This window comes from Rhinatrema bivittatum, chromosome 4 (genome assembly GCF_901001135.1).
Source record: "Rhinatrema bivittatum chromosome 4, aRhiBiv1.1, whole genome shotgun sequence".
Classification (NCBI taxonomy): domain Eukaryota; kingdom Metazoa; phylum Chordata; class Amphibia; order Gymnophiona; family Rhinatrematidae; genus Rhinatrema; species Rhinatrema bivittatum.
Window position 1 is genome coordinate 169,361,540 of NC_042618.1, and position 20,916 is coordinate 169,382,455.

The window sequence follows — 20,916 nt, forward strand, 5'->3', positions numbered from 1 at the left end:
TGACTCCAGCAGATGGTAGAGATGCAAACCTGCAGTTCTGACTGATTGTTGAGACTTGGAGATTTGGATCAGCTCCCTGAGGTGCTAGGTTTCTTTGTGTGCCATTCCTTGGGTTGAGCTGGGCAACCGAGTGGTTGGATACCCCTGGCTTTTGTGGCCTGCTACCTCCAGCAACCTTGAAAGCTAGGGTACTGGCTCACTCTTGGTACCCTGAAGCCCCTCCTGCCCTCTGCTGGCTGGCTTCAGGGAAGTATCTGCCGCTTTGAAGGATGTCCAGGACCGCAATTTGGAAATTCAATTGAAGCTCATGTTTGAGGTGTCAGCATTGAGTCTGCAAGCCGCGGTGTGTGCTAGCATGATGCAGCGGGCTTGCTCGTTCTGGATTCAAAAGCCTCAGGAGCAGGCCTCTTCGGGCATGCTCTCTCCCATTCAGGCGGCTCGTCTGGAAGTGGGGGTGGCTTATGTGGCAGATGCTTCATGTGACTTGGTGCGTGCATCGGTCAGGAGCATGGTCTCGGTGGTGGCTGTGCACAGGCTTCTGTGGTTGTGCAATTGGTCAGCAGACATGTCCAAGTCGCAGTTATACAATCATCCTTTTAAGGGGAAGTTGCTTTTCGGGGAGGAGCTGGGTCAGCTGATGAAGACCGTGGGGAAAACCAAGGGAAATAGGCTGCTGGAGGATAAGAAGGCCAATAAGAAGGTCTGTTCACCCTGATCCCGTTTTCAGGAGTCAAGGAAGTTTCAGTCCAGGAGAGGGACTTCCAACTCGGATTCCAAGCAGTCATCAGCAGACTTTTCGGGATACTGGCAGGTCCTCCAGAAGCGGAGTCCGGTCAGGGGGCTAGAGGGTGTAAGGTCTTCCTATGAAGCTAGTATTGCCCACTCCTCGCTGGAAGCGATAAGGGGCAGGTTGTCCCGTTTTTGAGGAGCAGGTCAAGATTACCTTGGACCAGTGGGTTCTGAAGGTTGTAAGAAATGGCTCCACCTTAGAATTTTTGTGTCTGCTCAGGGAAGCCTTTCTGGAGTCCCACTGCTCTTCTCGAAGCAAACAGGTAACAGTAGAGGGAACTCTACAATGGTTGATAAGCAAAAGGTAAATGTAAGCTTGCGGGTGCCATGTTTCCAGATGGAGACACTGCGTATGGTAATTGCAGCAATTCGCAAAGGAGAATTCCTGGTGTTTGGATCTAACCTAAATTTATCTGCATATTCACATTTAAAAGGACCATTAACATTTCTGCAGTTCAAGGTATTGGGTCAGCACTTCCAGTTTCGGGCTCTTCCTTTCAGATTGGCCATGGCTCCCCAAACCTTCACAAAGGGTGATGGTAGTGGTGGTGGTGTCAGCCTTGTGACGAGAAGGGTTTCTGGTCCATCCATATCTGGATGATTGGCTTATTCAGGCAAAGACGGAGGAGGAGTGCGGTTGTTTTGTACAATGAGTGATGAACACCCTCAGCTCTCTGGATTGGATGATCAATGTGACAGTCAGCTGGTTCCGTCTCAATCGTTGGAGTATCTGGGAGCCTGCTTCGGTACCTAGAAGGGCAGGGTGTATCTGACAGCGGACAGATTGTCAAAGTTGCAGGTGCAGGTGACCCAGCTGTTATGTCTTCCAGTGCCAAGGGTCTGGGATTACTTACAGGTGCTAGGCTCCATGGCCTTGACGTTGAATCTGGTTCCGTGGGCCTTTGCTCACATGCGTCTTCTGCAGAAGGTGCTGTTGTCCAGGTGGAATCTGATGTCAGAGCAGTATTATCTACCGTTACCTCTTCTAAAAGAATGCAGGTCCAGTCTTTCGTGTTGGGTGTCGAGGAACAACTTGGAAAGGGGAGTAGACCAGGATGCTCCGGATTGCGTGATGTTGACCACATATGCCAGCCTCAGGAGCTGAGGAGCAGTGTGCCTGGGTCGATCAGCTCAGGGGCTTTGGTCTGTGGCGGAGACGACCTGGTCCATCAATCATCTGGAAATGAGAGCAATGCACCGGGCCCTAGAAGTGTTTCTGCCTCCGGTTCAGGGTCAGATGGTTCGAGTATTTTCGAACAATGCGACAATGGTGGCATACATTAACCATCAAGGAGGAACGAAGAGTCACGCAGTGGCTCAGGAAACTCAGCTGTTTGTGTGGGCGGATCGTCACCTTGAGAGAATTGTGGCCTTCCATGTAGAGGAAGTAGACAACATGCAGGCGGATTTCCTAAGCCGACAATAGCTGGATCCTAAGAAGTGGGAGCTGTCCCCAGAAGCCTGGAGTCACATTTGTGCCAGATGGGGTGTTCCTCAGCTGGATCTCATGGCAACGCGAGCCAATGCAAAGACTGTGAGGTTCTTCAGTCACAGAAGGGAAGCCGGTTCGGTAGGACTAGATGCTCTAGTGTGCCCATGGCCGGGGATCCTTCTGTATGGTTTCCTCCATGGCCACTCAGAGGTTGTGTGTTATGATGCATAGAAGTGCATCCAGGAACAGTAGTGCTGGTGGCACTAGAGTGGCCGCATCGTGTTTGGTTTGCGGACCTGGTGTATCTGGCGGTGGACGAACCTCTTTGGCTGGCTTATCTGCTGGGATTGCTACGGCAGGGACCCATATTTTCAGATCGAGAGGATCATTTTGCCTCATGGCTTGGCTTTTGAGAGGTGGCGCTTGCGCATAAAGGGATATTTGGAACCAGTAATTTCTAACCTTCTCCAGGCTAGACGGCCTTCTACTTCCATGGCGTATGTCAGGGTTTGGAAGGTTTTTGAGACTTGGTGTCTACAGCAGCAACTGGATCCTCTGTCAGTGACAGTTCCACATATTTTGTCCTTCCTGCAGCAGGACTTGTCCAAGAGTTTGGCCTATAGTTCGCTCCATGTACAGATTTCTGCCTTGGGTTGTCTTAGCGGCAGGGTGCGGGGCAAGTCTTTGGCCTCACATCCCATTATCATCAGATTCCTAATGGAGGTTAAGCATATGCAACCTCTGGTTCGGAAGGTGTGTCCAGATTCGAACCTCAACTTGGTCTTATGGGTTCTCTGTGAGGCACCTTTTGAGCCTTTAGGACGAGCTTCTTTGAAGGACCTTATGTTGAAGACAGTTTTTCTGGTTGCGATTTGTTCAGCTAGGAGGATTTCAGGGCTTCAGGCTCTATCTTTTCACAATCCTTTTTTGTGTATTACTAATGACAGGGCATCCTTGCGTACAGTGCCTTCCTTTTTGCTGAAAGTGGTTTCTGCCTGCCATGTAAATCAGACAGTTGAATTTCCGGGTTTCCCAGAATGGTCTAGAGATTCTTCAGAGGGTAGAGATCTCCATCTTCTGGATGTGCATCAAGCCCTGTTGTGTTATTTGAAGGTCACTAATTCCTTTCGGTGATTAGACCATCTCTTTGTGGTGTTCAGTGGAGCGAAGAAAGGAGAGAAAGCTTCCAAAGCTACTTGGGCTCGTTGGTTGAAAGAGGCTATTTGATCAGCCTATATTTGTAAGGGTCGTGCCATTCCGATGGGTGTTAAGGTGCATTCGACTAGAGCACAGACAGCCTCTTGGGTGGAGTGTCAGTTCATGTCTCCTCAAGAGAACTGTAGGGCTGTAGTGTGGTCCTCGCTTCATACTTTCTCCAAACATTACCGATTTGATGTTCAGGAGCAAGATGAATACAACCTTCAGTGAAAGTGTGTTGAGAGCGGGTCTTTTGGGTTCCCGCCCAGTGAAGGGTTGTTTTGGTACATCCCACTTGTCTGGACTGATCTGGGTATGTTCAGGAAAGGAAAATCGGTTCTTACCTGCTAATTTTCATTCCTGTAATACCACAGATCAGTCCAGAGACCCACCTTGGTATTACTGCCAAAAGACTGATTTTCCTGGTATTGATACACTGCATATTAAAGACTTTTCTTACCAATTGAACAGTTATGCTTATTGAGATAAGCGGTTTACAGACTGTTATGGTGGTCTCCATTTCAGGGGGATCCAAGCCTGGGTTTTCCATTTCACCCTGGTAAAGCGGACTGCTATCTAATCTTTAGCTTGGGTTCAGGACAATACGGAGGGACTGCATGTGGCACTCTGGTTTATGTAGCAGTGCCTCAAAGTTTTTGTTCTCTGCCTCCATCTGCTGGTAGGGATGCAAAACCCACTTGACTGGACTGATCTGTGGTATTACAGGAACGAAAATGATCAGGTAAGAACCAATTTTCCTTTTTGCAACACTATTTCAGAATAATTATTTTAAAACATATATGAGAACTATGGGTTATGTCTAATTCTGTGCAGTGCTTCTTGTTTGGTCTTGCAGGAGTTTCTTTCAATAGCGTATACACCCAAATCTGGAGAGTACTCTTACATTTGGCCGCTGATCCCTACCCTGATGCCTCTGACCTGGCTATGAAAGTGCTCAATAGCATTGCATACAAGGTATGTCTGTCTGTCTACCTCAAATTACATCTGACCTCTCCTGCTCACAACCTCATCTGACAGCATTGCCCCTATGCTGACAGCATCTCACAGCATTTGCCCCTATCACCTCTCCTGTTCATAACCTCATCTGACAGCACTGCCCCTCAGACCATTCCCATCCTCTCCTGCCAGCATCCTCATCTGCCCACATCTCACAGAACTGCCCCTAGACCACTCCTGACCTCTCCTGCTCACACCCCTGTCACACAGCTCTCCCCATCTCTCTTCCCCACATCTCATCACACACTGCAGTTGCTTAGAGTTTTCTGTTTTCCTAAGCTAATATGTAAGACATTTGGTCGCTGAATAACTGAAGGATTAGCCTGGAGGTTTTCCAGATGGATACATGAAAACATATAGAGCTTCTCTGTTTGCTGCCTTCCCTCTTAGCCCCTTACCCACACTGCATCAAGGTTGAGGAAGCAGAAGGCCAAAATTCCCAGTTTTGCAGACACAAGTGTGATGAGTTAAATGGCCTCAGCCCAGTTCCTTGTGCCTATCATATTGAGTTCTTCTCCCACCCACTCAATTTTGTTTCATTTTTATTTCATTTTTGTACTGGAGGCTGAGTTATTTATGCAGTAAATCTCTCTCTGCTGCAGGCCTGTGTGGCTATGGCTCACTGCAGGATAAGTCTTGGATGGTGCTATGTTTGGTATTTTCTAACCCTAAATCAGTTCTTGACTGGCTTCAATGGAAGAGCCTATTCTTAATATTTTTTTAATTAAAATGTTACTTATGCATGCAGTGACAGTAAAGACAAATGCCTTCTATCTTCCCAGCCTGAATAATGACCAATTAGGTTTCAAGCACATAGCCATGTCGTTCTGTTTGGGAAAAGTTCATATATAATGCCATAATACAAAGAGCTCTGTTCATCTTTCTGTCTAATGCAGTAGCTGTTCAGACTATAGTGATCCGGCTTGCAGCTGGGTCTGACAGGACAGGACCTTGCTGACTGAATGGCCCTTTAAGAAAAACTAAGCAATCGTGATTAATTGATGAAGCTACTTTCCAGGCTGCTCCATCCAGCTGCTTCAGTGCTGTGCTTGAAATTAAATCAGCCTGACAATTACTCCATACCATGTTCAGAAACAGATTCTTGGCCCTTTACCCGCGCCTGTTTTTAACCCCCTTAATGCGCCCTCCTCCCTTCCCTCATGCACAGACACACAAAATAAATTTCCTAATGAAATGAGAGACTCGAGATGTTTAAGAAGTCTGTGGCGCTATTGATATGTCTCTGTATTGGAATAGCAGGAGTTGCTGCAGTACAGGAGTGAGGTGCACTGGCAGGACTGTGTGTAGGGTCTCGGAGCTGGAATAGCAGGAGGTGCTGCAGGGCAGGAGTGAGGTGCACTGGCAGGACTGTGTGTAGGGTCTTGGAGCTGGAATAGCAGGAGGTGCTGCAGTACAGGAGTGAGGTGCACTGGCAGGACTGTGTGTAGGGTCTCAGAGCTGGAATAGCAGGAGGTGCTGCAGGGCAGGAGTGAGGTGCACTGGCAGGACTGTGTGTAGGGTCTCGGAGCTGGAATAGCAGGAGGTGCTGCAGGGCAGGAGTGAGGTGCACTGGCAGGACTGTGTGTAGGGTCTCGGAGCTGGAATAGCAGGAGGTGCTGCAGGGCAGGAGTGAGGTGCACTGGCAGGACTGTGTGTAGGGTCTCGGAGCTGGAATAGCAGGAGGTGCTGCAGGGCAGGAGTGAGGTGCACTGGCAGGACTGTGTGTAGGCTCTTGGAGCTGGAATAGCAGGAGGTGCTGCAGGGCAGGAGTGAGGTGCACTGGCAGGACTGTGTGTAGGGTCTCGGAGCTGGAATAGCAGGAGGTGCTGCAGGGCAGGAGTGAGGTGCACTGGCAGGACTGTGTGTAGGGTCTCGGAGCTGGAATAGCAGGAGGTGCTGCAGGGCAGGAGTGAGGTGCACGGGCAGGACTGTGTGTAGGGTCTCGGAGCTGGAATAGCAGGAGGTGCTGCAGGGCAGGAGTGAGGTGCACTGGCAGGACTGTGTGTAGGGTCTCTGAGCTGGAATAGCAGGAGGTGCTGCAGGGCAGGAGTGAGGTGCACTGGCAGGACTGTGTGTAGGGTCTCGGAGCTGGAATAGGAGGTGCTGCAGGGCAGGAGTGAGGTGCACTGGCAGGACTGTGTGTAGGGTCTCGGAGCTGGAATAGCAGGAGGTGCTGCAGGGCAGGAGTGAGGTGCACTGGCAGGACTGTGTGTAGGCTCTTGGAGCTGGAATAGCAGGAGGTGCTGCAGGGCAGGAGTGAGGTGCACTGGCAGGACTGTGTGTAGGGTTTCGGAGCTGGAATAGCAGGAGGTGCTGCAGTACAGGAGTGAGGTGCACTGGCAGGACTGTGTGTAGGGTCTCGGAGCTGGAATAGCAGGAGGTGCTGCAGGGCAGGAGTGAGGTGCACTGGCAGGACTGTGTGTAGGGTCTCGGAGCTGGAATAGCAGGAGGTGCTGCAGGGCAGGAGTGAGGTGCACTGGCAGGACTGTGTGTAGGGTCTCGGAGCTGGAATAGCAGGAGGTGCTGCAGGGCAGGAGTGAGGTGCACTGGCAGGACTGTGTGTAGGGTCTTGGAGCTGGAATAGCAGGAGGTGCTGCAGGGCAGGAGTGAGGTGCACTGGCAGGACTGTGTGTAGGGTTTCGGAGCTGGAATAGCAGGAGGTGCTGCAGGGCCAGGAGTGAGGTGCACTGGCAGGACTGTGTGTAGGGTCTCGGAGCTGGAATAGCAGGAGGTGCTGCAGTACAGGAGTGAGGTGCACTGGCAGGACTGTGTGTAGGGTCTTGGAGCTGGAATAGCAAGAGGTGCTGCAGGGCAGGAGTGAAGTGCTTTGGCAGAGCTATACCCGGGGGGGGGGGGGGGGGGAGGAAATAAGTCTCAGTACTGAAATAGCAGGGGGTTCAGCAGGGAAAAGGAGTAAGATGCATGAATCTCAGTACTAAAATTGCAGGAGGTACTGCATGACAAGGACGAGGTGCATTAGCAGAGCTGTGTGTGTGTTTGTGTGGATCTCTCTACTAGAATAGCAAGGGGTGCTGCAGCCCAGGAGATGTATTGGGGGAGCTGTGTGTGTTGGGGGGTGGGGGGGGCGGTCTCACGTCTCAGTACTGGAATAGCAGGAGATGCTGCAGGGCAAATGCATTGGCAGACCTGAGGGGAAGGGAAAAGTCTCAGGGACTGCTGCCTTCCATCAATAGCAGGAACTGTCAGAGATATATACTATTATTGTTTTAAAAATAGTGTTAATAGCTTGTAAGTGCAGACTGTACTAATAAGAAATTAGGCAGAGCAAGATAGAACTGCAGTCAAGCTATTTCTTCCTCTTCATAAGTAGATTTTGGAAAGGATTATGTCTGGCAGCTCCTGTCTTCACGTGTTTATTTGATTATAGCAGCAGCATCAACTAGAGCTTTTAAGACTTGGTGGGAAGAAAGATACTCGGGATGCTTTAAAAAGAAAAACCCCAGGCTTGGAGATGAGAGAGGGAGCGGTTCTCGCGGTCCTTTTTGCCTTTTTTTTTTTATTTCAGTTTGAAATTGATTCCGTTTTTTTTTTTTCTTTCCAACAAGGCAACAGTGAATGCTCGTCCACAGCGTATCCTGGATGCCTCATCACTCACACAGTCTGCGCCCGCTAGCCCCACTAGTAAGGGCATGCACATTCATCAGGTGGGGTAAGTTTCCCTCGCAGTTGCACGCACTCATTGGGTTGGGAGTAAGTCCACCCCACACACACATGTGAAGATTCATCTGATGGGTTAAACACTTGGGGCCCGATATTCAGAGCGCAATCAGTGCTGTTTAGCCGGATGAGCAGTACTTATGCGGCTAAGTAGCGGCAGCTGAATATGCACCTACGTTCAGGAGTCGCCGCTTAGCTGTATAAGTCTCTTATATGGCTAAAAGTTACAAGCACAAAAAGTAGTCGTGTACTGGGCGGATTGGGGGTGGCGTGAGTTAGCCATATAACTTATAAGCTAACTATTAATATTCAGAGTTAGCCACATAAGTATATGTGAAAGTTTAGACACACCATAGAGCAGGTCTAAATTTAGCTAGGTAGGCTTATCCAGCTAAGTGAGTGTGTGTATATACATTCAGTGGCTTCACCGTGCCGCTGATCATACATCCGTAATTTAGCCAGATAAGTTGTGACCAGTTAAGTTACTTACAAGGCCAGCTTTGAATATCTAGCCCTTAGAACCTAACTTTCAAACCTATTCTTGGTACAGTATTTGAATGTGCAAGTGGATGTACAGAGATTTATGCTAGGATTTTATGAACTGTGAGGGGTGGAGGGAGCACAGTTTAGAAAATACTGTGTAGTTCTGCTCTGCAAGTTATATACACATGGTTCAGTACTCGCAAATATTTGTGATGCAAGAAAACACATGCTTTCTCTACCTATTTTATAAACATATATAGAAACATAGAAATGACGGCAGAAGAAGACCAAACGGCCCATCCAGTCTGCCCAGCAATATGCGTGTATATTTTAAGCGCAAAAAAAGAACACTGATTTTGTACATGGATATAGGTATTTTGTAAAATATGCGCAGATAGCACTTTGAAAATACTTGCTCGTGTACTTGAAATCACCAGTTTGCTGATACCTCAGTCCATGTCCAGCTCACCTAGATCTTCTAGCGATTCACCCACACTTCCACCCAAAAATTGCAGACAAGACAAATCCAATTTCACTTGTGCCAGTCAATTAGCAGGTGTAAAAGTGTATGAATAAATTTGGTAATATGTACATTGTGTATCTTACAAAATAGCAACTACTGTGTGTGCTTCTGAACACCATCCTAGAACGACTCTAGACTGCACCTTTTTTTGCGCTGGTAAAATGTACACGCGAAATGGAAAATGCACGTGCACTCTGAGTGTTTATAAAATAGCTTATCTCTAAGTATGTACAATTATTCTCCCTTATACTATTTTTATACGTGAAAACCATTTGAAAATGTACTCCTTAGAGAGTATTTTGAAACATGCTGCCTTTGTAGAGTTGCCTATGCCTGCTCTCTTTTTCCTTACAGGGGGTCTCCTCCAACTCCAAGCACAAGCAGCTCTAGTCTGACCAATGATGTGACCAAGCAGCAAATCGGCAGGGACACCTCTTCTGTGAGACCTGCCAATGTCGGTAATATTGGAGTGCAGTACACCCCCCATTCCCACCAGTTCCCCCGGACAAGAAAGATGTTTGATAAGGGACCTGATCAGGTAGGAGAGGGTGTGGAAAAGCCTTTTTGGTTACTTGTGTGCTTCTCACCCTTTCACCTCCACCCTACTGACCCCTAAACACTTTCACTTCTTTACTTTTATCTGCAGCCTGTTTAACTTTATCCAACTTTGCAATCCAACCAGTTAAAATCTCTGGTTGTTATATCTGGCAGGTTTGTGAAATCTGTATTTATTCTATAGAGAGAAATCTTCCATCACTGAGTATGGAACAGCCGTTACCCATAAAGATTAATGGTCTCTGTCTATTTGCGGATGATACTGTTTGTCTATTTGTGGATGATACTAAGAACTGCAACAGAGTGGACACGCCTGAAGGAGTAGAGAGAATGAAACGCGATTTAAGACTTGAACAGTGGTCGAAGATATGGCAGCTGGGATTCAGTGCCAAGAAGTGCAGAGTCATGCATCTAGGATACTGTAATCCAAAAGAGCTGTATGTGATGGGTAGTGAAGGGCTGTTGTGCACAGAGCAAAAGAGGGACCTTGAGGGGGTGATAGTGTCTAGTGATCTGAAGACGGCGAAGCAATGTGACAAGGCGATAGCTAAAACCAGAAGAATGCTGGGCTGCACAGAGAGGAATAACCAGTAAGAAAAAAGAGGTGATAAGCCCCTTGTACAGGTCATTGGTGAGGGCCTCACCTGGAGTATGGTATTCAGTTCTGGAGACCATATCTTAAAAGGGACATAGGATGGAAGCGGTCCAGAGAAGGGCGACAAAAATGGTGGGGGGGCTCCATCAATTGACTTATGAGAAGAGATTGAAGATCTTAAATATGTATACCCTGGAAGAGAGGAGGTGCAGGGGGGATATGCTACAGAACGTCAGATACCTGACAGGTTTTAATGATGCACTATTGACAAACCTTTTCCATTGGAAAGAAATCAGTAGAACTAGGGGGCATGTAATGAAACTCCAGAACCAATGTCAGGAAATATTTCTTCACAGTGAGGGTGGTGGATGCCTGGAATGCTCTTCTGGAGGAGGTGGTGAAAACTAAATCAGTGAAAGATTTCAAAGGGGCATGCGATATACACTGTGGATCCCTAAAGATTAGAGGATGGAAATGAAGAAAAGAGTGCATGGGATAACTTGCTGGTGTGGTTATTACCCTTAACCAATAAGCCTGATACTTCTCATGCAACTCCAACATTGCTCTCTGCTTCAATGGCAGGGAGGAAAGAGGCAAAAGGGGAATTAGATAGAAGATGTAAACAAAGAAAAGAGTGCATGGGAGTAACTTGATGATATGGCAGTTACTACCCTTAACCAATAAGCATTCATACTGTTGATGCAACTCCATCATTCTCTCTGTTTCAGTGGCAAGAGGTGATGGGAATTGGACTCAAACAGCAACCAACAAGGCCCCTGGCTTGATGGTCTGGGAAGCTGTTAGGTATGGGGCGAATTGTATGGCACAGCAGATGCTGCCATGAGCTTGCTGGGCAGACTAGATGGACCATTTGGTCCTTTTCTGCCATCATATCTGTTTCTTGTTTACACCTCTGTAAATATTCAGTGACTCGGTGTGTGGAATGGTGCTGTTCTCTGTCACTGAACATGTCATGCTGGAGTTCTGCTAATAATTTTCCCTGCCATTCAGCTAAAAGAACACAATAATTCCACAGCTACAGGAAGTTTGGATGAGATGTCCATTCTCTCTTAATGATATCAAACTAGGAACAATAATGTAGGGAATAGTGCACCTGCAGCTTTTGAAGATTTCCTCAGACAGCTCTGCCAGTGCACCTCACTCCTTCCCTGACTCACCCTCCAAGACTCTGCATACAGCTCTACCAATGCACCTCATTTCTGACATGTTACACCTCTTGAGACTCTGCACAAAGCTCTGCCATTCAGTCAGCTCTCCTAGCTCTTCCCTATGTCCGCTTATATCCATGTTATGGCTTTTCATAGTCTGCCGTTATTGCTTTACTTAATAATGTTCCAAGACTTATGTAGCGGCTGCTTCTAACAGCTTTGTCCAGGACTCGTGTCCAACAGCCAGATGGAAGCTACTAATTTGTAAATTCAGAAATCTGAGGTTAGGGTCTGAAGTGAACAGGATATATATAGTGGTAATGGAAAGTCTACCCCACCTTCCAAAATGTTCACATTTTGTTGCCTTCTAACCTGGAAGTAAAATGCATTAAAACAGTATTTGTGGAGACCATGTGATCCGATGAGCGAGTAAGATATGTAGCAAACTTGCTCCGGGTGTCGACCCCCTTGCCCCAACTAATTAGCCTACAAAAGTACTTTTCATGGATCCCAAGGCTTCCAATTCGCACCCCTGATTTTTGCAACTGTGCATGGAAAATTTTGTTATCCATGGTGGTGGCGAGATGTCGGTAAAGTCACAAAAGGAGAAGGCAGTGGGTAAACAGCAGAATGGTAAAATGGCCGACAGGCCTCCCAGCCCATGATCTACAACAGCCAATGAGGCGTTGGTAATCGACATGACTAAAGCAGTTGTGGCCGCTTTGGATTCTAAATTTGCGATGACTTCCCAACAAATTTCTGAAGGCAACAAAACGCTGGCAGAAATTAAACAGCAGGTGGAGGAAATGCAAAGGCCGGGTGTGTGGTTTGTGGGAATCCTGGAATCACTGTCAGATTGTGAAGTTTGTAAATTGTTAGAAGAATGGCTTGTGAAAGAGCTGGGGCTCCAAAATCTAGATGGCCACTGTCACATGAAGAGAGCACACAGACTGGGGCTGCATACCCCAGGCATGTCCCTACCCAGAGTGGTTATTTCTCGATTATTGAATTTCGCCTATAAAATGGAAATTCTGCAGGTGTATTGAAAGAAGGGAGAATTAACCTATGAGGGCCAGTGGATTTTAATTTTTCAAGATTTACTCTACTGCGGTTTCTCAAACAAGGAAAGAATTCTCCCCGGTCTGTGTTGAGCTTTTCAAAAGAAAGTAAAATTTACCTTATAGTATTCAGCATGGCTCAGAGTAGCCGATAATGGATCATGGCATTTGCTGGACTCAGTAATTAAGTTACTATTTGGTTTAAATTCAAATATTGAATTTATCTTTATGTCTCAGTTTTAGCAATTGGTTTCTCTGAAGTGGAATGTTGTCAAGGAGACATTTGAATGTTTTTAATAAAGATCTGGGTATGGGAGAATGCTCAATGTGGTTATAGTGAATGACACGGGACAAAATAAGTTAGTATTGGTCGACGGTGGGGGGGGGGGGCATCTGCAGGGATTGATATGTGGTCTCTCAGGGCCCTTTTGAGGGCTAATTGTTGATCAAGGGTAAATGGGGATGAGGGGAAGGGGATGGGGCTAGGATATGGGAGGTAAGTTTTGGGCAAAGTAAAATGGTAGAACTACAAGGTATTGATTCATGGCAACATGACTAGAAATTAGGTCTTTCAGACCAGCAGCTCTGAAAATTCTGAGTACTAACAATCTAGACTGGGGAGAGCTGGCACCTATTGTGAAGCGATGAATATTGGAACTAGAGAGAGACATTTTTTTGGATTAAATATAGCTGATGTTTTGAGGTTCACTTCTTGGAACATTGCTGGTTTAGGCTCCCCAATTAAGAGAACAAAAATGTTGCAATCATTGCATAGGAGGAAAACAAAAATATCTCGGGTTGGACTAATTTTTTTTCTCTCCCACGTTAAACAGAAAGGTTGGAGTTGCTATTTTGATAGCGAAACAGATCCCATTTGAGTAAATCCTAATGTATATGGATAGGGAAGGTCGATTGTATTAGTAGTGGGGAAAATGTATGGAAAGGAAATAACTCTGTGCAATGTCTATGCACCAAATGTATATTCACACCAATTTTTGAGGAACAAATTAACACTATTTTGACACACATGAGAGGTAGGCTCATGCTGGCAAGAGATTTTAATTGTGTATGTGACCCTGACATTGATAAATCCTCAGGGTCGCAAGTAGTGAGATTGGGTAAGAATAAGGGCATTCCATATATATGTAAATCTTTAGACTTGATAGATCACTAGGGGTACTTCACCCCACAGAAAAGGTTTTTACATGCCTCCAGAGCCCATGTCCTGTATTGATTATATTTTGATTTCCTCTAGTTATTTCTTACAGGTAATGAAAGCAGAAATTGGGTCACCAGAATTCTTGGACTACTCAATGATATGATTGGAGGCGAAACTAGGAGGGGAAGGGTTTAGAATGCGCCATTGGCACTTTCCTAGTTATTTAGCAAAGGATAAGGAATTAAATTCCTTCCATTTTGTCTGCAGATATGATTTAGAGACTAATGATGATCAACATTAAATTGATCCCATATTATATTTGGAATCTAACAAAGTTGTGTTGAGGGGAGAAATCATGGCTTATTTAATCAGGAGGAATAAGTTATTAAATAAGCATATAATCGACATGGAAGGTAAACTGGCAAAGATGAAAGCTAGGTTAATCTTGCATCCCACGAGTTCTAATAAACATATATAAAGAAACATGTGCCTTGAATATGTATCTACACAAAAAAAACACAAAGGATGCATCTTATCCCAAGTTGTATCGGTTTGGCAATAAGGCGGGGAAGCTAATGACCAATGTGATAAAAATATGGAAAGGGAATTCATATATAGAAGCATTGAATGATGATAGGAGGTTAGAACATAGTCAATGCAGGAGATATGTCAGATTTTTTTTTAATTTCTATGAAAAACTATATGCGAGAGATACTAGAGAAGGGGGGGGGGGGGGGGGGGGGGGAAGAAGGTTTGGTTTTTTTTTTCAGAGGGTTAAAGCTTCCACAGATAGGACAACAGAATTACAACTCTTAAAAAAAACAGGCCCAACCAAACACATGAGATCATTGAATGCATAAAAACTAGTCAATGTAATAAGGCCCCTGGCCTGGATGGGCTGAATGCGGATTATTGCAAGGTCTTGCTCCTTGGAGGTTACTTTCACGCTGTAATTAGTAAAGGAAGCTTTTAGGAAGAAGCAGAAAATGCTTATATTGCAGTTTTACCCATGGCAGGAAAAGACCCAACTAATCCAGCCTGCTATAGGCCTATTTCCCTTCTAAATTTTAATATGAAATTATTCACTAAAAGCAAGTAGATTACACTGCATTCTACCCTATTTAATTTCTGAAAACCAGATGGGGCTCATCAAAGGGACAACAGCAGGCAAACATATCATTAGATTACTAACAGCAATGACCCATTGTAAAAGCCAAAAGATACCATCACTAGTGGGGATTGAGGCTGAAAAAGCTTTTGACAGAGTGGGATGGTATACCTCTTTTCCATTTTAGCAAGATATAGATTTGAGAGGAATATTGCGATATATAAATTTACTTTATCAACATCCCAGTTCTGGCAAATGGGCAGATATCTGAAGCTTTCAAGCTACAGTGAGGGACATGGCAGGGATGCCCACTGTCTCTGCTCCTTCATATTTTAACACTATTAAGGAAAATAGATCAGTGCGAAGGGATTTCAGGGTTTAGAGTTAAACCCTGAAATGTTAAACCGGCATGATGTGTTTCACTTATGTCGGTAAATAAAAGTTAATAAATAAATAAATAAATAAATAGAGTGGGGAAGGAGGCTTTCAAAATTGCAGCATTTGCTGATGTTTTAGTTTTCCTGATATATCCAGTCACCTCTTTACAAGGGGTGATGTCTTTGCAAAAAAGATTTTGGAGTGTTTTCTGGATTAAAAATAAATTTAGATAAGTCGGAAGTGATAGATGTCTTAGGCAGTCTGAGACAAAATTGTGGTCCATAGTTTCCGTTAAAATGGGTTGAAATAGAGGTATTTGGGAGTAAAAATCCCAGCAGATGTGAGCAATATCTATAAATGTAATGTATTGCCACTGATAGCTAAGATGAAAAAGACACTGATGGGATGGAAAGTCTTGTTATTGTCACTATATGGCAAGATATATATATGTGTGTGTGTGTATGTATGTGTGTGTATGTACCGTATATATATGTATGTGTGTGTATGTATATGTTTAAAATGATGGAACTACCTAAATGGTTATATCTTTTGCAAAAGCTGCCAGTTTGGTTGAAAAAAAAAGGAAGTGGTGGTTATTCATAAGATAATGAGAGAATTTTTCTGGAGAATGTGAGACTGGCTTTAAAAAAGATGTCTTCAATAGCTGCAGCAGGTATGGGGTGTCCCAACCTACAATATTATAATTTAGCCTGTATGTTAAGAATTGTTAAAGACTCACTTTACAATTTGAAGATGTGTTCACCCACAACTTTCCTGCAAGAGTGTTGTTGGCCTTTAGATCTAATTGTTTTACATGTGGAGGGACTCATGATCCACCAGACCATGTCAAGCAAAATGTTATGATGATGGCTTGTAGGCAAGCATGGAAGATGCTTTGTGGGAATATTGCTAATTACTGGAGAAGTTTCACCTTTTCTTTCCATATATGGCCATCCACTGTTCCTGCCAGGATCAAGGGATCCTGTATTTCTGAGATGAAAAGAGAAAGGGTTATATATGTTTCACCATTTTCTTAAACCAGACAATGATTTAATTTGCTTATTTGCGGGCCGATACAGTAAAATCATGGGCGAGTGCCCACTCTCCTGGCGCGTGCACAGGCCACTCTTCTGTGCGCACGATACAGTATTTTAATGTATTAAAATTAGGGCCGGCGGTAAAAAGAGGCGCTAGGGACACAAGCGCGTCCCTAGCGCCTCTTTTTTGACAGGAGCGGCGGCTGTCAGCGGGTTTGACAGCTGACGCTCAATTTTGCTGGTGTCTGTTCTCGAGCCCGCTGACAGCCACAGGTTTGGAAACCGGACGCCGGCAAAATTGAGCATCCGGTTTTCGAGCCACGGGCCTATTTCAAATTTTGTTTTTCTATTTTTTTTTTTTTTTACTTTTTTTAACTTTCGGGACCTCCAACTTAATATCGCCATGATATTAAGTCGGAGGGTGCACAGAAAAGCAGTTTTTACTGCTTTTCTGTGCACTTTCCCGGTGCCCGGAGAAATTAGCGCCTACCTTTGGGTAGGCGCTAATTTCCGAAAGTAAAATGTGCGGCTTGGCTGCACATTTTACTTTATGTATCGCGCGGGAATACCTAATAGGGCCATCAACATGCATTTGCATGTTGCGGGCGCTATTATGTTCTGGGAGGGGGGGGGTTGGACGCGTGTTTTGGACGCACTATTACCCCTTACTGAATAAGGGGTAAAGCTAGCGCGTCCAATCGCGGGTTAACCGTGCCGCAGCGCACTGTACTGTATCAGCCTGCTGATGAGGTACGTAATAAGTATGCGCTTTCCAATAAATACTTCTATGCATATCCAAGTCAAACACTTTATTGAGGACATCTTTCCTAAAGAATGGAGTGGGACTTTGAACTTATAACAAGATATTCCTAACAAAAGCAGGGAAAGGGCTTGTGCTCTTCCTTGATGAAGGCAATACTGAATGTAAAGTTTCCTGATATAGTCCAAGAACTAGTATTGAGTTGGAATCAAGAAATGGATATGGGTATCACATTGCAAGAATTGTAAAATTGTTTTGACAACATTAAAGGGACCTCAGATTAAACCTGAGGGAGACACAGTTTCTACAAAGAATGTATGTCTGCAGCAGCTGGGCATTCAAGGCAAAAATGAGCACCTTGGATGTATGTTTAAAGTGCGACAATACCGAAGTTACACTTTTCCCTAGCTTTTGGAAGTATAGTGTTGCTGTGTTTGGACAGAGTTATCGGACTATCTGAATAGATTGTTATAACTACAGATGCTGGGGTCGGCCAGATTGTTTGACTTAATGGATGGACTCAACCAACTGATTCCAAAGAGACAAGTTCTCTTTTTGCGGAAAGCTTTTTTTTAATAGCGAAGAAATCAGTATTGGGAAAAGTGAATTTCCAATGAAGGTCCAAGGTTGATGCTATGGAAAATACGATTGTATAAACTAGTTGTCAACAAACACTTAACTGCAATGAAACCCACATCACTGTGATATGATTTGGTCCTAGAAATTTGGTGGGAATACATTCAATCTCTGAATCCTAGGGCTCGTAGTGTATTGTTCAATATGGACTAAGCTGGGTAGTCTTGGATGTGAAATTGATCACGGATATGTCTTATTTTGGTATAGTAGTGTTTCAAGATGATGCTATATAAATATTTGTAGTTGGGGAGTGCAAATGTGTGACCATAGGGTAACTTTGTATTGTCATGTTTTAATGGGAAAGTGGGTTCAAGTGGATGAGGGGGAAGGGATATACAAGTGTGAGAAATGTTTATTGCTGACATTGTATGTTCATTTTTTGTAAAATCAAAATAAAAGCTATTAAAAAAAAAAAAAACAGAATTGTTCCATGTATCCGTACATCCTAGCTCACAACTACCAAATGAAAAATATATTCCAGAATTCTTTAGAAAATGAAGCAGAAAAAAAAACATGGAATAGCTTGGTTGAATAAGTGTCCACCCCCTTGTACTTCAGTAGCACTCCTAAATTCTTAAAGCTGTAGTCAACTTCAAAAGCTCAAACCAAGTGAATTATCTGTTCTCTCTGCTGGATAATACATTTCCAAACAAAGACCCAACCATGAGCATCAAGGAGATGTCCAAAGAACTCAAACAAAATTATAGAAAGGCACAGATTTGGGGATGGGTATAAAAGGATTACAAATTCCTTGAATATCCCTCGGAGCCTGATCAAGAAATGGAAGATGTATGGTACCACCAAGACCCTGTGTAGATTAAACCAGCCCTCCAAACTGGATAACCAAGCAAGGAGGAAACTGATCAGAGAAGTAACCAAGAGGCTGAAGGCAACTTTGAAAGAGTTACAGGCTTCTGTTATCAAGCCTGGGCAAACTGTATATGTGAAAAAATATTCCAAGCACTCCATAAATCTGGCACGTATGGTAGGGTGGCAAGAAGCAAGCCATTACTCAAGAAAGCCTACTTTGAATCCTATTTGAAGTATGCAAAGGAACACTCAGAATACTGTAACCATGTAGCAAAAGTTGTGTATGGCCTGACAAAATAAAAATAGAGCTTTTTAGCCTGAATGCAAAACATTATGTTTGGTGCAAACCCAGCACAGCACATCACCCAGAAAACAACATTGCTACTGTGAAGCATGGTGGTGGCAGCATCACATTATGGGGATGTTTCTTATTGGCAGGGACTGGGGTACTTGACAGAACAGACGGGACAATGAATGGAGAAAGGTCCTTGAGAAAAATCTGCTGCGCTCTGCAAGAAAGCTGAAGCTGGGACAGGAGTTCACATTTCAGCATGGCAATGACCTGAAGCACACAGCCAGAAACTATGATGGAGTGGCTAAGGAACAAAAAGGTAAATCTCCTTGGAGTAGCCCAGACAGACCTCACTCCAGTTAAAAATCAGTGGCATCATTTGAAGATTGCTCTCCATCTATGCTCCCCAAGGACTTTGACAGAGCTTGAACAGTTTTGTAAAGAAGAATGATGCAAAGCTGGTGGAGACCTATCCCTATCCCAGCCTCACAACTGTAATTGCTACCAAAGGGTGATTAGGGGTGTTTATTTTGAGTTTGTAATGTGATAAAGGTTTATTTTATTGTAACTCATGCTGGGCTGTTAAGTTGGGCATTTAATCCAATATAATAAATAGATAAAGATGCTTCTACCAAGTACTGACTCAGGGGGGTGAAGACTTATCCAGCTGGATTTCACTTGAGGGTTTTTTCTCTTTTTGATACATATATGCTTTGTCCCTCAATAAAACATTTTTGGCCCTGAAAGGTGTGGAGTATGGTATGTTGATAAGCAGGGGGAAAAAAACGTATTAAATGCATGCAAGACTAAATATGAAAAATGTTCAAGGGTGTGTAGACTTTTGATACACACTGCATGTGTTTGTTTGTGTGTATGTATATGCACCTATGTGTATGTGTGTGCATACATGTATCTTATATCTCTAACCAATTCTGTCTGTGCTATCCCTCTTTTCTCCCCTTTCTTCTCGTTTCCCTGTTATTTCCCTTTTCTTCCCAGCAGGCTGCAGATGATTCTGATGAGACCGCTGTGCACAAAAATTTCATTTCTGCCACATTGCAGACAGGCTTCTGCGACTGGAGTGCAAAATACTTTGCACAGCCTGTCATGAAGGTAATAGGACCCAGTGATCAACTGCAGAGGGGGCTGTGCAGTGAGAGTGCACACACAGGCAATGGGCTTTAATCGCTAAATCTGGGCCACAGTATTGCTGAGCTGCAGCACGACAGTCAGACCTATCCTTCACATACATCCACCTGCTACTGTTTGACACTGAGTACCATGTGACAGAATTGGAGGTCCTGCTTCATAACATTTGAGACCAAGGGTCAGAATCCACTGGGCATTATTTGAGTGTTGTGAAGGAGCAGCTGCTACTGGTTTGGTATCTGACCTTGGACCTGCTTAGTAAGGCTTGTTTCTTATTCAGGAGCAGCAACACAATGAAGAGAGAGAGAGAATTTTTGCTATAAAATGAAAGGCCACCTGGGAACTCTGGTTTCAATGCTGGGAAACAACATAAGCCTGCTGAGTAAAGTGGAAGTTAACTTACTCTGCCAGGGATGCTCTCTGCAGCTGAGCAGGTAGAGGCAGCAGCCGGGGTCATTTATTCATTCAGAGTGAAGGTTCCTTAAAGGTAAAGGCTTGTGAATACAAATCAAAGAGAGAAAAAAAATATCTTTGAGCCGCAGAAACATAGAGAGTGAGAGGGGGCATGGATAGAAAGAGGGAGAAAATCTAGGTAATCTAGGCTCTCTCCCTATCTTTGAGGGACCAGGATGGGAAATAAAATTATAAATCCCATACTGGGTTAGACCAAAGGTCCATCAAATCCAGCATCCTGTCTCTGACAGTGGCCAATCCAGATAACAAGTACCCAGAAGGATTCTAAAGAACAGGTCCAGTCCTTCTTGCTCATAATTAGGGATGAGCAGTGGCTTTCCTAAATGTACATAGCTGCTAATAACTTATATACTTGCCTCCAGAAACTTCTCTAAATCCTTTTTAAATCCAGCTACACTAACTATTTTCACCATATCCTCAGGCAAACAATTCTACAGTTTAATTGTGCAGAGTGAAAAAATACTTCCTATGATTTGCTTTAAGTGTACTACCTATTAGCTTCATGGAGTGTCCCCTAGTCCTAGTATTCTTGACAAGTGTAACAGTTTCCTGTTTACCTGTTCCACCCCACTCAATACTTTATAGACCTCTATCATATCTCCTCTCAACCATCTATT

The 20,916-nt window shown here is 44.5% G+C and overlaps 1 protein-coding gene across 2 annotated transcripts in view; it reads left to right on the top strand.

Moving 5' to 3' along the window:
* Positions 1-20,916, top strand: part of RPTOR (regulatory associated protein of MTOR complex 1) — a 699,963-nt gene that overhangs the window by 514,518 nt on the left and 164,529 nt on the right. For both annotated transcript variants that reach the window (XM_029599200.1, XM_029599201.1), the window contains exons 21-24: positions 4,275-4,393; positions 8,002-8,105; positions 9,474-9,657; positions 19,679-19,789. In XM_029599200.1, the coding sequence (XP_029455060.1) occupies positions 4,275-4,393; positions 8,002-8,105; positions 9,474-9,657; positions 19,679-19,789 (518 nt within the window). The remainder of the gene's footprint in view (positions 1-4,274; positions 4,394-8,001; positions 8,106-9,473; positions 9,658-19,678; positions 19,790-20,916) is intronic.